At 40.1% G+C, this 14,397-nt stretch overlaps 1 protein-coding gene across 3 annotated transcripts in view; it reads left to right on the plus strand.

Annotated features, from left to right (window-relative positions):
* The window catches only part of CTPS1 (CTP synthase 1), a 77,180-nt gene that overhangs the window by 61,050 nt on the left and 1,733 nt on the right, over positions 1 to 14,397 (plus strand). For all 3 annotated transcript variants that reach the window (XM_074305422.1, XM_074305423.1, XM_074305424.1), the window contains 11 exons: positions 1,554 to 1,705; positions 4,078 to 4,210; positions 6,033 to 6,121; positions 6,698 to 6,792; positions 7,472 to 7,534; positions 8,378 to 8,421; positions 8,793 to 8,889; positions 9,753 to 9,808; positions 9,889 to 9,985; positions 12,097 to 12,241; positions 12,936 to 13,027. In XM_074305422.1, the coding sequence (XP_074161523.1) occupies positions 1,554 to 1,705; positions 4,078 to 4,210; positions 6,033 to 6,121; positions 6,698 to 6,792; positions 7,472 to 7,534; positions 8,378 to 8,421; positions 8,793 to 8,889; positions 9,753 to 9,808; positions 9,889 to 9,985; positions 12,097 to 12,241; positions 12,936 to 13,020 (1,056 nt within the window). In that variant the 3' untranslated portion in view covers positions 13,021 to 13,027. The remainder of the gene's footprint in view (positions 1 to 1,553; positions 1,706 to 4,077; positions 4,211 to 6,032; positions 6,122 to 6,697; positions 6,793 to 7,471; positions 7,535 to 8,377; positions 8,422 to 8,792; positions 8,890 to 9,752; positions 9,809 to 9,888; positions 9,986 to 12,096; positions 12,242 to 12,935; positions 13,028 to 14,397) is intronic.

Genomic DNA, 14,397 nt, shown 5'->3' on the forward strand with positions numbered 1-14,397 from the left:
ACTTTATGATTTGGAGAGAAAGGCATTACCAGTCTGATCCTCCCCATGTGGATGAAATGCCAATCCTCAGGACATAAAATGACTAAATTCCTGGCAAGAAGTAGGTTTACAAATTTCTTTTCTCTAGTTCTGTGTCTAACTTTTCCAAAGCAAGCTGTGGAGGTAGCCCTATAGCATTCATAGCCAATTTTACCCCTGAGGAATTAATGATGACTTCTGGAATTAATATAAGTAAGGCACTGGGTTCCCTTACCAAATGCCCTAAATTGCTGTGAATTTCTACCCTTCTACTCCTAGGGAGCTTATAGCCTTAGTTTTCCTTTTGTGTTTAGCAAGGGCAGCATTTAGCTTTTGAGGCTTCTTTAGGCTCGAGCATAGTAGCTCTTGCTCATCTATATCTATATCTATATATAGTCAAGGACACTTCTGATTATAGTATTCTTCGCCAGCAGAGCCACTTCTCCTACAGAACTTTCTATTCTTACCTAAGGTAATCCCAAAGGACTAAGTGGAACTATATTTTATAATGACTAAGAAAAATATGTAAGCGAAGGTGACCTTTTAATAATCTCACTATAGAGCACTTTTGACTATAACTAGAAGAGCAGCTCTGGTATGAGCTACTTGGTCATGAGCTTGTAGTCTCATGTCATATAGAAGATAGGAGATATCAATGATGTTCTGATGTCCTTTGTCTTTGGGAACTTTATGATTCCTGTTATTCTTACTCTTGGTGCTATTCCATAGCATTAACAAAGAGTAGCTTTTGGTGAAAGTACTTCTGCTAAAGAGATTTATATAGATGTCAAAATTCTTGTAGAATTTTTAAACATAACTCAGTTAATAAATGCTGAGGATAGAGTTGCTTAAGTCACTTGAGTGTTCTGTGAAATGAGGGGAACTAAGGGGTCAATGGCAAACCTTTCAAAGAGGCTATAGCCTACTTCTTCCTGAGAGGTTTGTACTCCTTGGTCTTTCCTGAGCTGTGGTATAATTGGACAGCCATAAGAGCATGCTTTATGTAGATATAAAGATCACAAGTCCACATTGTGGGGAATGATAGAAGAGGAAATTTTATCCCCAAGTGAATTACTCTAGTAACTAAGTTTCCAACCACAGAATGACTTATGGTAACTCCTTCACTAATAAAGGTATTACTTTATTATAACTAACCAACTTGTTTTTGTTTACTCCTTTTACAATGGATTGATTTAATAAATCAATTCTCAAAGTATAGTTAACGTACCCCTGGAGGTCCCATACCCTTTTATCATGGTTAAAACTATTCATCTTTTAAATCATTTCCTTTTCCAGCAACATATCTGTATGTTGCCAATATATGGCAATCAATTGAATGTAGAAGCAGAACTCATATAAACAAAATCTGTTTGATGGAGCCCTCAGTTTTTAAGAATGTAAAAGGGGGGGATGGTCTTGAGACTAATAGGTTTGAGAACCAGTTATGATAAATTTCCTTCCCAGTCACCCCTATTGATTTTCTATTTTTTATTTTAGTTTTATTTTAAAATTCTGCTGATTCTGTATTTTAACAGGTCATCTGTGTCCATGATGTTTCTTCCATTTACCGAGTCCCTCTGTTACTAGAAGAGCAGGGTGTTGTAGATTACTTCCTACGAAGACTTGACCTTCCAATTGAGAGGCAGCCAAGAAAGATGCTGATGAAATGGAAGGAGATGGCTGACAGGTAAGTATCACAAATAGAAAGAATTTTGGTTACCCAGTCTTATGTCCCATAGGACTAGCATCACTAAAGTATTTTTGTAATTGTAATTATTGTAATGTATCTATATAAATCTCTTTAGCAGAAATTATTACACCATTGTTACTTTTTTCTTTGGAAAAAAATCTAGTAACCTTTTTTAATGGCCATTGCTCCCTCCCTCCCTCCCCCCAGGCAATTGGGGGGAAACTAGGTCTGAGGCAACTAGGAAGTGTTAACTGTCTGAGACCAGATTTGAACTCAAGGTCCTCCAAAATTAAGGGTTGGTGCTCTATCTACTGCACCAATTGCCCCCTGTTGCTCGTTTTATCCCCAGTGCTCATTCTTACAGTCACTTTACGTAATAAAATGATTCTGAGATCTTGTTTATAAAAGGAGCTAGTAACAAGACTTTGACTTTTTCCTGTATTTGGAGCCTTGGGATGTACTTGAAGAATTCATTCTTGACCTATTATCCTCTATGAGTTGCTTTTTCAGTACCAGTTAAGGGCTTATATTCATCCATTCAATCTGTGACATTTAAGGAATTTGCCATATGGATTACTGAGATGAAGGTCTTGCACATGGAACAAAGCAATGATTTCACAAAGGGATCAATAGAGCTTGAAGCCATAATTAAATGTTTCCCAACTCTGGGAAAGACTTAGACAAACTAAAATTTATTTGAAATGGGACATATCATTGGGAAAGTTAAGAAGAGATTATTTTTTGCAAAGAATTAAACCAGATCAAAGTTATCTGTTGATGAAAACCTATTCTGAATTTAATCTGATTTTATTTAAACATACACTCCGCTTGCTCATTTGATTTGAGAGAAGCTGAATAATAATTCTTTGAGATTTTAGGACCTTTGCTGAGATCAGCTAAAGTTTTATTTTCAATGTAAGAATGATTTTTAGGTTTTGGGAATTCACATTAGAATTCAGAGTGGTTTTTATTTGATCAGGCAGTGTTTCATGATGATCCCTGTCTCCTCTCCCACTCACCCCCCTCCCATTACTTCTCTGTAATCCTTCAAGTTGACCAGAGAGGTTTTTGGCTGAATTGTGTGTAGGGGGAATCAAAGGGAGAGGTTTTAGGGGGGAGGATAGGCAGTAACTATGGTAATGGTCCCTGTGACAACTTGGCAACTGTTGATAGTGAGCCTTAGTAAAAGAAACCCAGGGCAACTTTATGAAGCAGGGATTAGAACAACAACCTAGACTAAGCATTTTTCTGGGGTCCACTATTAACTAGTTAGAACTGCATTAGATTGAGAGGCTCTGGACCCAAGTATAATTCTTACTTCTGTTTATTACCTGTGTGACCTTCACCCAGTCACTGAAGTTTTCTGGGTTTTCTCATGTGAAACAAGATGGAGTAGGTGACCTGATATCCTTTACATTGCTAAATCCTACACCCTGTATAAAGGGTATAAAGCATGCTCTCCTTTTTATACCGCGCAATAAGAGTATAAACGAAGCCAGGGTACCATAGGCTTCATCTAATCAAATTCATTTTATGGTTGAGGAGTTGCTGGGGCTTCATTTGTCCCCTTTTCCTCTCACTGCCTCTGTTTAGATGGCACTAGAAACCATTACCAGCACTGAAAAGACATCTAAACACAGTTGTTACTGACAGCTATAGTGCAAACAGTTGGTACTGGAAGCTAAAACTAATGTCTGTCTTGGCAATCGGAGGCAGATGGTGCCATGTACCTTAAAGGTAGAAGTAGGCAGGATTTGGCCTGATCCTTGAGGCTTTGCTCAGCTGTGTTGGTTTTCTAAGACAGATGTCTTCTGCTTCATTGCTTTAACCTTTAGAGCTTCTCTCTGCCCCCTCATTTTACATTACCTCTGGACAGATTAAGTGATTTACTCAAGGTTACACAGCAGTGGCAGAGCTAGCATTCAAACTTGTCTTTTCACTCCAAGTTTGGTGATCTTTTTATTATTAGACTGCTTCTTGGAACCAAGGCTTTGTCTTTCATTAATTCCTAAACTTTGGCTTGATTGCTGAATGCTTATGTTAAGCTCCTGAGCCCCCTGATCTGGTTAGGTTCCCTGGGTTCGGAGCTTTGTGGCACTTGAATATCCTACTTATGTACCTGCTGGCTTTTTATTATCCAGTTTTGGAGACTGTACACTAAGAACCATCTTCCCCAATGGGCTCTGTAAGACAGCCAGGGAGTCCAGTAAGGGAGCTCTTATCATCCTGTCCTCCTTCATTACCCCAGTCATATTGGGTTAGAGATGTTTTCTCCCACCTTAGCATGGCATACAGAGCACCTCTTGTTTTAGAAAATACTCACTTTCTGCCTTTTCCTCTCACGTACTTGTTGGCTTTTGGACTTGCAGGTATGATCGTTTGCTGGAAACCTGCTCTATTGCTCTGGTTGGGAAATACACCAAGTTCTCAGACTCCTATGCCTCTGTCATTAAAGCCTTGGAGCATTCTGCCCTAGCCATCAACCACAAGCTGGAGATAAAGGTGGGTAAAGTGTTTGCAGGGTGGACATGGAGAGACTCATGGCTTGTAGTATTAAAATAGCTTCCTAATCAAGGGTTCATATTGAAAGTGTCTGAAAGTCACTGATTTAAAAGAGGAAAGGGACTTTAGAGATAATTTGGTCCTCAGTGTCCTGAGGACCAGTGTTCCATCTTTTTTGGGGGGATGAGGGGGCATTGCTTCCTTCTCTGAAAGCACTTTAGATTTCTGGTTGGCACTGGGCATCCATATTATGCAGCTGGTCATCTTCAGGAAACAGTGAAGAAGGAAGAGATGTGATTCTAGGGGGCAGGAAGTGTCAGGTGACCCGATGAAAATAGAGCAGGCCTGGGCTGGCAGAAAACACTGATGTGTTGCTGATATGCTCCTGATGTGGTACATCCCTCTCCCAACTGCTAGCTTCCTTCAGGTAGAGCTTGTTTCCCAAAAATCCACTTTTGCCATGTTGCCATAATGATTGTATTCCTCCTCCATCTCCCATCCAGAACCCATCATGAGGCAATAGTAGGTAAAATTTGTTAGGAGCCCAACCTTCCCAGCCAGGGCACCAGAAGACTTATGTCATGCCTGAACATGCTGGGGAGAATGAAATAATTTATTACCTAGCTTATCAACCCCAAAAGCAAAAATGGCTTCTCTGATTTTTCAATTGGGATTGAATTTTCCCATTTCTGTGTTGCAGTTCTCTAGCAGGTGCTAATTCTACTAATTCTGCTTCAACCCCTCTGCCATCCTCAGGTCTGGCATCTTCAGTTGCCTTTTGACATCTTGAACTGGATATCTGTCTAGTAGACCTCCAAATTAAACATATCCAAAACGGAACTTCTGTTCCCCTAAATCTCCTTGCCTCCTACCTTCTTAGTTACTATAATAGCATCCTCCCAGTCCCTTAGGCTCACAACCTAGGAACCATACTTGATGCTTCACTATCTCATCCCATATATCTGAGCTATTATCAAGACCTATGGATTTCATTTTGGCAACATTTAAATTCTCTCCCTCTTCTGAGGGAGGCTACCACCCTGGTGCCGGCCCTCATCTGTCACCTCACGCTTAGACTATGAGGCTTTCTGCCTCAGGTCTTTCCTCTGGATCATCCTCCATTCAGCTATTAAAGTGATCTTCCTGAAATGGAGCTCTGACCACATCATCCCTTCCTCCCCTCTCCCACTCACTAAACTCCAGTGATCTGCCAGATCAAATACAGAATGTTCTTTTTGAATTCAAAGTCCTTCATGACCTAATCTCCCTTTTCAGTCTTACACTTTCCACCACCCCCATACTTTCTAGTCCACTGACACTGGCCTCCCAGCCGTTCCTTAAGACCCTCCATCTCTCTGCTCCAAGCTTATTCTTTGCTATCCTCTATGCCTGGAATGCTCCTTCCTCTGCTTAGATAACCCATCTCTTGCTGGTTTCCTTTAAGTTGCAATTGAAATCCCCTTTTACAGGAAGCCTACCCCAGCCCTTTTAATTATTTGTTATCCTATACCTAGTTTGTACATATGTTGACTTGTTTTTCCCCCCATTAGTTTGATAACTACAGATGTTGTTTTTGCCTCTTTGTATCCCTAGTGCTTAAAGCACTACCTGACAATAGTAAGCTCTTTATGTTTGACTGCCTCGATTCCTTGGCCAGCTCCCATTATTTAATAATCTAATTCCTGCTGGCATAGGTTTGCAAGAGAGAATTTTTGATTGTGTTAGAAAGAAGATGGGAAAGAAAAGTCATGTCAAAGCCAAACAACTAGTTTCATATGTCTGCTTTTAAAAAAAATTTCCCCTTTTCTGGCTTTTTCCCTAGTACATCGATTCAGCTGACTTGGAGCCGAGTACTTTACAAGAGGAACCTGTTCGATATCATGAAGCTTGGCAGAAACTCTGTAGTGCCAAGTAAGGAATACTTTGTGCTTTGGGCTTTCAGAGGAGCAGGTCTCAGGAAATGCTTTATCAAAGCCTTCATGAATTGAAGATGGGGGGAAAGAAAGGCAGAGATATAATCTGCTTTCTGGCATCAGCAACACATTAAGACTAAGGAGTCTGACACAGAGTAACTTCACAGTATCATAGTAGTTACCATGCTGATCCAGAAATGAAATCAATTAAATATAGCTTTGCAAATCCTGGGCCTTTTTTGAAGAACCCCAGCAGGGTTCTTTTAGAGACTTGGTAGGTTAGAAGTGTGCCTATTTAATCCAAATGCCCCATTTTACAGAAGATGCCAAATGACTGGCTTGAAGTCACACAGCTTACTGCAAGGGGTAGAGCCCAGTCTCAAACCTATACTTCTGGCTATAAAGTCAATGGATGCCCTTTTTCACTTCTGCAGTTGACAATGTTTTTTAAAACCCCCAAAGCAAAAGATGCATCAATATTTTAGTGTCTCTATTGGGATTCCTAGAATATTAAGCCTATGGAAGGGAGATAAGCAAGGAGATGCTATCTGTGCATTTGCTTTATTTCACACAGTGGAGTGCTGGTTCCTGGGGGATTTGGTGTTCGAGGAACAGAAGGGAAAATTCAAGCCATCTCCTGGGCACGGAAACAGAAAAAGCCATTCTTAGGTAAGAGATTAGGTAAAATTATAATGTAGGACTTACCTGGAGCAGGGAAGGGGCTGAAGAGGTGCATATTGGGAGCCTATCAATAAAGCATGGGTGTTTACTACACAAGTGCCTCATTCCCATAACACAGATTCTAGGATTATAGGAGAAACTTCATTTCTGCTTGGGAGAAATCCAAACTGCCTTTTAGAATTGAATTTCTTAGCTTGGGACTTAGCTTCTTTTCTTGCCAAGGGAAAGGGTGTGGGTTTTAGGAGAGCTTGGGGAGAGGGAAATATCAATTGAGAGCTCCTTCCTCTTTCCCCCTCCCAAATAAATGCAGTTGTTTTACAGTGCTCAGGAGACCTAATGTATTACTTGTTCCTAAATTGAGATACAATTTGCCTCTAATTGCAAGGCTTCTTAGTGCATCGAGTTGTAGTAATTTTCAGCTTGATTAGTTGCAAATGGGAAGCTTAATGAAAGGAAAGAAACTTGAATTTCTAAAACCCTTTATGGTAAGAACACTACTTGTGTTCAATGAAGTTGAAGGTTCCACCTTTGACAGAAAGTTTTCCCTTGCATGCTCTCAAGGTCACGTGGGCCTATGATGCTTGTTTGACTCAGAAAATTGTGATGTTCAAAGAACTTCACAGGTAGCCCATTACTATGTGGTCTTTTCTCCTTTGTCCTATGAAAGGTGTGTGCTTAGGAATGCAGCTGGCAGTGGTTGAATTTTCACGAAGTGTTCTCGGTTGGCAAGGTATGGCCAGAAATCCATCTTGTTTCCCTTACAGTTCACTGAGATAGAGGCAGCCCATTGGCCTGACTTGGGTAACTTTGTGTTATTCCCTGGAGATTCTGGGCTCTGATGCTCACAATCAAGGACAGGGCTATCTGGAGTGAAACTCTTGTAATACTAGTAGCAAGAGTAATAGTTCCTATTTGGGGGACGTAGTGAATTACAAAGGCAACAACTCTGTCAGGTTAGAGAGACTATAAATGAGGAAGCAGCTTCTCCAAGTAACATAACTGGTAACTGGTGAAGCAGGGTCCTCTGGGCTCAGTCCCCATGGCTCTTTTCACAATACTTGGCTGCCTAAAAAGACACATCGGACACATTTGCTATCAAAGGTAGCTGCGGATACAAAAGACATGCACATAAAAAAGTTGCTCAAGAAACATTACCAAGCTGCTTTGGTTACAGATTTGAGAAAAAAAGATTGAAGTTAATCCTTTTTGTTTTTGTTCTTTCGTTAAAAATAGCTAACGTATATGTGATGCTTTATACACACACACACACACACACACACACACACACACACACACACACACACACAAACACATAATTTGGGGGTATACATTTTCACATCTATAAACATCTATCTACCTATTTAAATATAGTTTAATTTGGTCCTCATAACAATGCTTTGAGGTTGAATAGGCACTCTTATTTTCATTTGATAGATTAGGAAATAGAATCAGGGAGAATTATTCTGCTCATGCTGAGAGCAATGAAAAGTTCTAGCTATAATAGAATAAGATTACCAGGAACAGAATTTCTTGCAACTATATTTTCTTAAGAGGATGATTTTGGTTTTTACAGATGCCAATTCAACAGAATTTGACCCTAAGACAAGTCATCCTGTGGTAAGCCTCACATGTTGACCTTCTGAGACCCCTTTTTGACTGAGGTTCTTTTGTGAATGAATTGGGAAGCAAGCCCTTGTTCTCATCCCACCCGCTTTGGCTCTACTGAGGCCGAGATCTGTATCCCTGATCTGTTCACCATTATCCAAAAAAGCATAGGCATTTTTGGTAAAATAGTGGATAGCTAAAAATCTTCCAAATTTAATTTGACAACCAGTTTTAGTGGCCCGGCAAGTCTTTTCCCTCACTAACAGTGCCATAATGTCAAAGCAGCATTCTGTATGTGTTTAAGTTGCAAGAAGGAAAGGATGAATAGCCAACTTGTTGGCCACTTGTGTTCTCAAGGAGATGATGTGTTGCCTAATTTCCAGGTAATTGACATGCCAGAACACAATCCTGGACAAATGGGCGGTACCATGAGACTTGGCAAGAGGAGGACCCTCTTCCAAACGAAGAACTCAATCATGAGTAAGAAGAATTTCTCTTTTTGACCTGACCTTTCAGCTTGAGGCAAGCTGGGATAGAGCCAAGGGGCCTTCAGGCTGAAAAGATGCCTAAAACAGATCTGCCGCTATTGCTGATGGGTCTTGTTCTTGCTGAAACTTGGTTACTAAGAGAGTGGACTTACTTTTTGAAGCAGGAGATGGGGCAGAGCTATGGCCAGAAGCTTTATAGAGGCAGATTTTTGGTTCAATATAAAAACTTCCCTCACTACTACAGTGTATTCCAAAGTGAAATGGGATTCTTTCTGGAATTATCGAACATGAGATTAAACCACCACTTGATGTTTTTGAGAAGAGGTTACTTAATGCTTTGGATGACACATGGCCTATGGTTCTACCAAAATATGTCCTGCTTGCTATTTTCAGCCTAGAGAAGTAATACAGCCCCTTCTTGTGCTTAAATATCCAATTGTTGTGTCTTCATATTTGTACAGTTCAGGAAAGTGACAGATACCACTGAAAGATGCGTGGTCACTGTGAACATACCTGCCTAGCTCAGCTTCTTTCAAGGACAGATGAATAAATGGGCATATCCCACCTAATATTACTGGGTTCTCTGTTGGTAAAACAGTTTTAATATGACATGATGCTTTGACATGGAGTGGATACCTGTGTACTGACCTCGGGGGCATTCTCCCAAAGTGAGATATTTGCCCTGTCAGTAGCCTGAAGATGGCAGAAGTCATAAAGTCTTGGGACTGGACCCTAGAAGGAAAATGTGTATTTATGGAGACCTAGATGTTGAAAGAGGGAAGGGGTTGTTGACTCTGGGAATTGAGGCTCATACAGGAGTGTGAGAAACTATAGCCTGTACTGTTTCCTTTCTAGGAAAGCTGTATGGGGATCCTGATTACTTGGAGGAAAGACACCGGCACAGGTTTGAGGTACGCATCGGGGCTTCTGCAGCCTCCTTTCTGTCTTCCTAGAAGCACCATGTCATTGAAGGAGCGTTCTGTACCCTCAGGTGAATCCAGTCTTAAAGAAGTGTTTGGAAGAACAAGGCTTGAAGTTTGTGGGCCAAGATGTTGAAGGAGAACGAATGGAGATTGTGGAGCTGGAGGGTAAGGACTTGGATAGTTGGATTAATTGCAAGTTCTTAAGTTCTCGTATTTGACAATTTTTTAAAATCTGGAGTTTTTTTTTAACCATAAAACTTTTTTTTGTGTAGGGAGCTCCAAATAACAGTTCCTTTAACCAGCGCAATCTGGTACCTTCTCTATAATAGGTACCTGTCAAAAGAAACAACTGGAACCTAAGCTAAGGCTTTGAGACTCCTAGGTTGGATCTGTTTACTAGACTCCCTGCTGCACATATAAACTAACCAAAAACAAAATTAATCACATATAAAAATAAGAAAAATAAGAAAAATGTATAGACTCCTCAGCATTTAATAGGGTAGACCTAAAGACCAAGAGAGTTAGTACAACAAGCAGAAATGTTCTGCTCTGGTAGTTCTTTCAATATTTCAACCTTTAGCCTTAGAAAGGGCAAGAAAGAAGAAAAGAGAATTCTGGAGGAGGTTAGAAGCAGTGATGTTGGTAAATCCCTGTGTTTGTTTTACTTCTTCAGAATAGTATAAAAGTCATTTTGGAAAGTACAGTATTTCCAAGTACAGTATTTCCAAGTTCCAAGTTGAAGTTTTTTTTTCTTTTTTTTTGGGGGGGGGGGTCTGACATTTTATTTCCCTTTCCCTAGATTTGAGATCTGTATTATTCCATTTTCAAAAACGTGTTTCTTTCACACATAAGGCACTGTACTCTGAACTGAGGTCTCCACACAATCAAATTAGAGTTAAAAGACTTGTAAAATATGTACAATATTACACATGGGGCAGAATATGACCTGAAAGTGTTATAAAGGAGCCTAATGCAGGAAAGAAGACTTTCTGTTTAGGAGAGAGTAGCTTTGAAGGAAAAGAGTGAGTTTAATATCGATGAGGAAAGGATGATTTCAGGCCCTTAGTAAGGCATGGGTAGGTCAGCATTGGATGATGGAACAAGATTGAACCAGTTTGGCTGAAATGGTAAAAGTAGAGGGAAGGGATGCTCACTCATTTTTTGTGCCTAATTCTTTATAACCCCACTTGGGGTTTTCTTGGCAAGATAATGGGATAGTATCTTATTTGATCTTATCCTGCAAGGTGGGTGCTATTATCCATATTTTATATTTGAATAAACTGCTTTCAGGCAAGTGACTTTGCTATAATCATTTAGCTACTAAGTATCTGAGGTTAGATTTAAACTTGGGTCTCCTGACTCTAGCCCTGGCATTCTATCTAATGTATAATGAACCTTTTTTTTTTTTTGTTCTTTTTCCTTTTTTCTTTTTTTTTTTTTCCCCTGAGGCTGGGGTTAAGTGACTTGCCCAGGGTCACACAGCTAGGAAGTGTTAAGTGTCTGAGGTCAGATTTGAACTTGGGTCCTCCTGAATTCAAGGCTGGTGCTCTATCCACTGAGCCACCTAGCTGCCCTTACAATGAATCTTAATTGTATACTGGTTCTACATTTCATTGACGAGTAGAAAAAAATAAAGTTGGGAAAAATCATTTGGAAGAGTTGTGGAGGACTTTAAATGTCAGGATAATGAATTTGTGGATTGAGGTGCTTTTTTTCTATGTATTATCTTTAGTGTTTCATTTTCTTTTCATCTTTTTTTGGTGAGGGGCAACACTATTGCCACTTCCCCCCAAATAAAAAGGGGTAAATACAATTCTTAACAACTATAGTCAAACAAAACACATCTATACATTTGCCATGTCCAAGATATTTTCTTGTTCTATACCTTAGGTCCATAAGCATCCTTTAAAGTGAGTGATCCTTCATCCTTCAACTTATAGTTAGTGTATTGATCCAAATTCTCAAGTGCTTCCATCTTATTGTTCTTTAAGGTATCATTACTGTATAAATTGTTCTTCTAGTTCTTCTATTTCATTCTGCATCAGTTCATACAGGTCTCCTTTGGAGGATTATTGAGGGTGGGTTGGAATGGGGAGAGATTAGAATCACATATCAGTTAGGAGGCATTTTATGACAGCCCAGGTTTTCACCTGGTGAATATGATAGCACAAGTGGTAGAAGGCAAGAGAACACATACATGTAAGAATGGAAATAGAATCGGTAAATTTGGCAATTACACAAATATTCATAATATATGTTTTCAATTTGTTTTTCAGATCATCCATTTTTTGTTGGTGTTCAGTATCATCCTGAGTTCTTGTCCAGACCGATCAAGCCATCTCCTCCTTACTTTGGCCTCCTGTTGGCCTCAGCTGGAAGGCTCACTCACTATCTCCAGAAAGGCTGCAGACTCTCTCCCAGGTGCCAAATCTTCCTTGCTCATCTTTGGTGTCTTATAGTTGATTGTTGATAAGTTTAGAAGGCAACCAGAGGGAACACGTGAGTTTTCATGTGGCCTTTTTTCCATGAATACCTTTCTAATTATATAGATTTGTCCTCTATGATCTGGATGTTTTTCTTAATCAAGTTTAGTTTTTCCTTGTTGAAGCACTTTTCACTTTGACTCATGACCCTTGGTTGTCTTTCCTGTATGCCACAGTTTTGGGGACATAGTGTCCCAGCTGTATGAAGCAAGTAGGTATTAGTGTCCTGGTCTCCATATCTGTGAAGGATTTATTGCTCTAAGGAGCCTAAAAATAAAACTCTTTATGAATTCCTCTTCATCTTTACAGAAGGCCTAGAAAGGATATGACTTGACTGCGGTTTCATAGCTAAGTGGCAAAGACAAAGCTTGAATTTCCTGTTGGGCAACAACAACGTAGCTGTAGTTTTTTGGGTCGTACAGGTCACACATAAGTCATGTCTTAACCTGATACTATTCTTGCCCCCATATTTAAAAGGCAAGTACCTTAGGAGACAAAACTAAGGATATAGGAAGAGGTCTGTACTGAGATCTGTACTAGGGTATGGGTCTGGAACAGATGGAGACCATGAATAAATGAAGTAAGGTATGGCCTTTACAAGAGATCTTTAATAGAATTTCTGGATTCTGCAGGGATACCTACAGTGACCGGAGTGGGAGCAGCTCCCCTGACTCTGAAATCACCGAATTGAAGTTCCCATCAATAAATCATGACTGATGCCTGGGTAATGTCTCTTTAACACTGTTGGTTTGCTCACTTGGGTTTGTGACACGATGCATAGGACAGTATTGAGCATCGCCTGGGTGGGAAGGCCATGTTTCTGGCTCTAGGGATGATGATCTGTTATTACTACATCTTTTCCAGTAGAGAAATTAGGAAGGCATTGAGAATTAGGACATGTGACTCAGTTGATACATGTCTGATTAAGACATAGGATTAGGAACTAACTCAATTACTTTTTTTTTTTTTTTTGGCTGAGGCAAGTGAGGTTAAGTGACTTTCCCAGGGTCACACAACTAGGAAGTATTAAGTGTCAGAGCCAGATTTGAACTCAGGTTCTCCTGACTTCAGTCTGCTGCTCTATCCACTGCGCCACCTAGCTACCCCTCAGTTGCTTCTTTCTATCCCTTCTGAATGATCAACAGGGCATAAAAACTTGCTCTGATGGTATGAGGCATTTTCTTGTTGACTTGTCAATATAGGGACAGGTGGTAATGGTTCCCAAGCCTACCTGTCTCTCACAGTAGCCCTGTGAAAAAGTTAATTACAAGTATTATCATCTCATTTCACAGATTGAGGACACTTTGCTTAAAATCACATAGCTGGGAAGGGGCAAGCCTGGATTTGAACCAGGCTGCATGAGTTGGCTAATGTAAACTGTGATCCAGGGCTATAATGTGTTGACTCCAGTCTAGGGGATTGGATTCTCAAAGCCTTACTCTCTTAACACAAGTATCTTTTACTCTCCCAAGGCTTTCTAGTGGATATAGAATTGACCTAATAATTATCTGACATCCTTGGAAGGAAGGATCTCACAGAGGCCTTCAAGTGACTGTTCCCTTCTTTTGACTGCTGAGTTCATGACATTTGATCAGTCTAAAAAATGGGCCAACAGCAGATCTGAAGGAGACTTTGAATCCATCACCTCCTTATCCCATTTTTTATATTTGTTGGGTTTTAAGCTATTAAAGCTCTGGCTTTGTGTAGGATATAAGCATCTAAGCATCTTTTAATGTTTAAGTTGGATGGCCAGGGAGGCCATCAGTGGTTAATAAAAAGTGCTGGACCTGAGGTGTGGGCATCTGGGAACCTCATTCATGCTTTGGAGGAGTAACCAGCAATCCTGTGTGTATGGGTTAGAGTGGAGGGTAACATTTGGTGATACCAATTATACAAAGGGAATCTTGATTTAAAATTGTGACTCCTAGCCAGAGGTGAGTAGGTTTTCTTTTTTTTTTTTTTTTTTTTTTTGGCTGAGGTTAAGTGACTGTCAGATTTGAACTTGGGTCCTCCTGACTTTAGGGCTGGTGCTCTAACCACTGCACCAATTAGCTGCCCCTAGTAGGTTTTATTTCTGCCTGAGCTGTTTCAGAT

The sequence above is a fragment of the Sminthopsis crassicaudata genome, chromosome 3 (assembly GCF_048593235.1).
Source record: "Sminthopsis crassicaudata isolate SCR6 chromosome 3, ASM4859323v1, whole genome shotgun sequence".
Classification (NCBI taxonomy): Eukaryota; Metazoa; Chordata; class Mammalia; order Dasyuromorphia; family Dasyuridae; genus Sminthopsis; species Sminthopsis crassicaudata.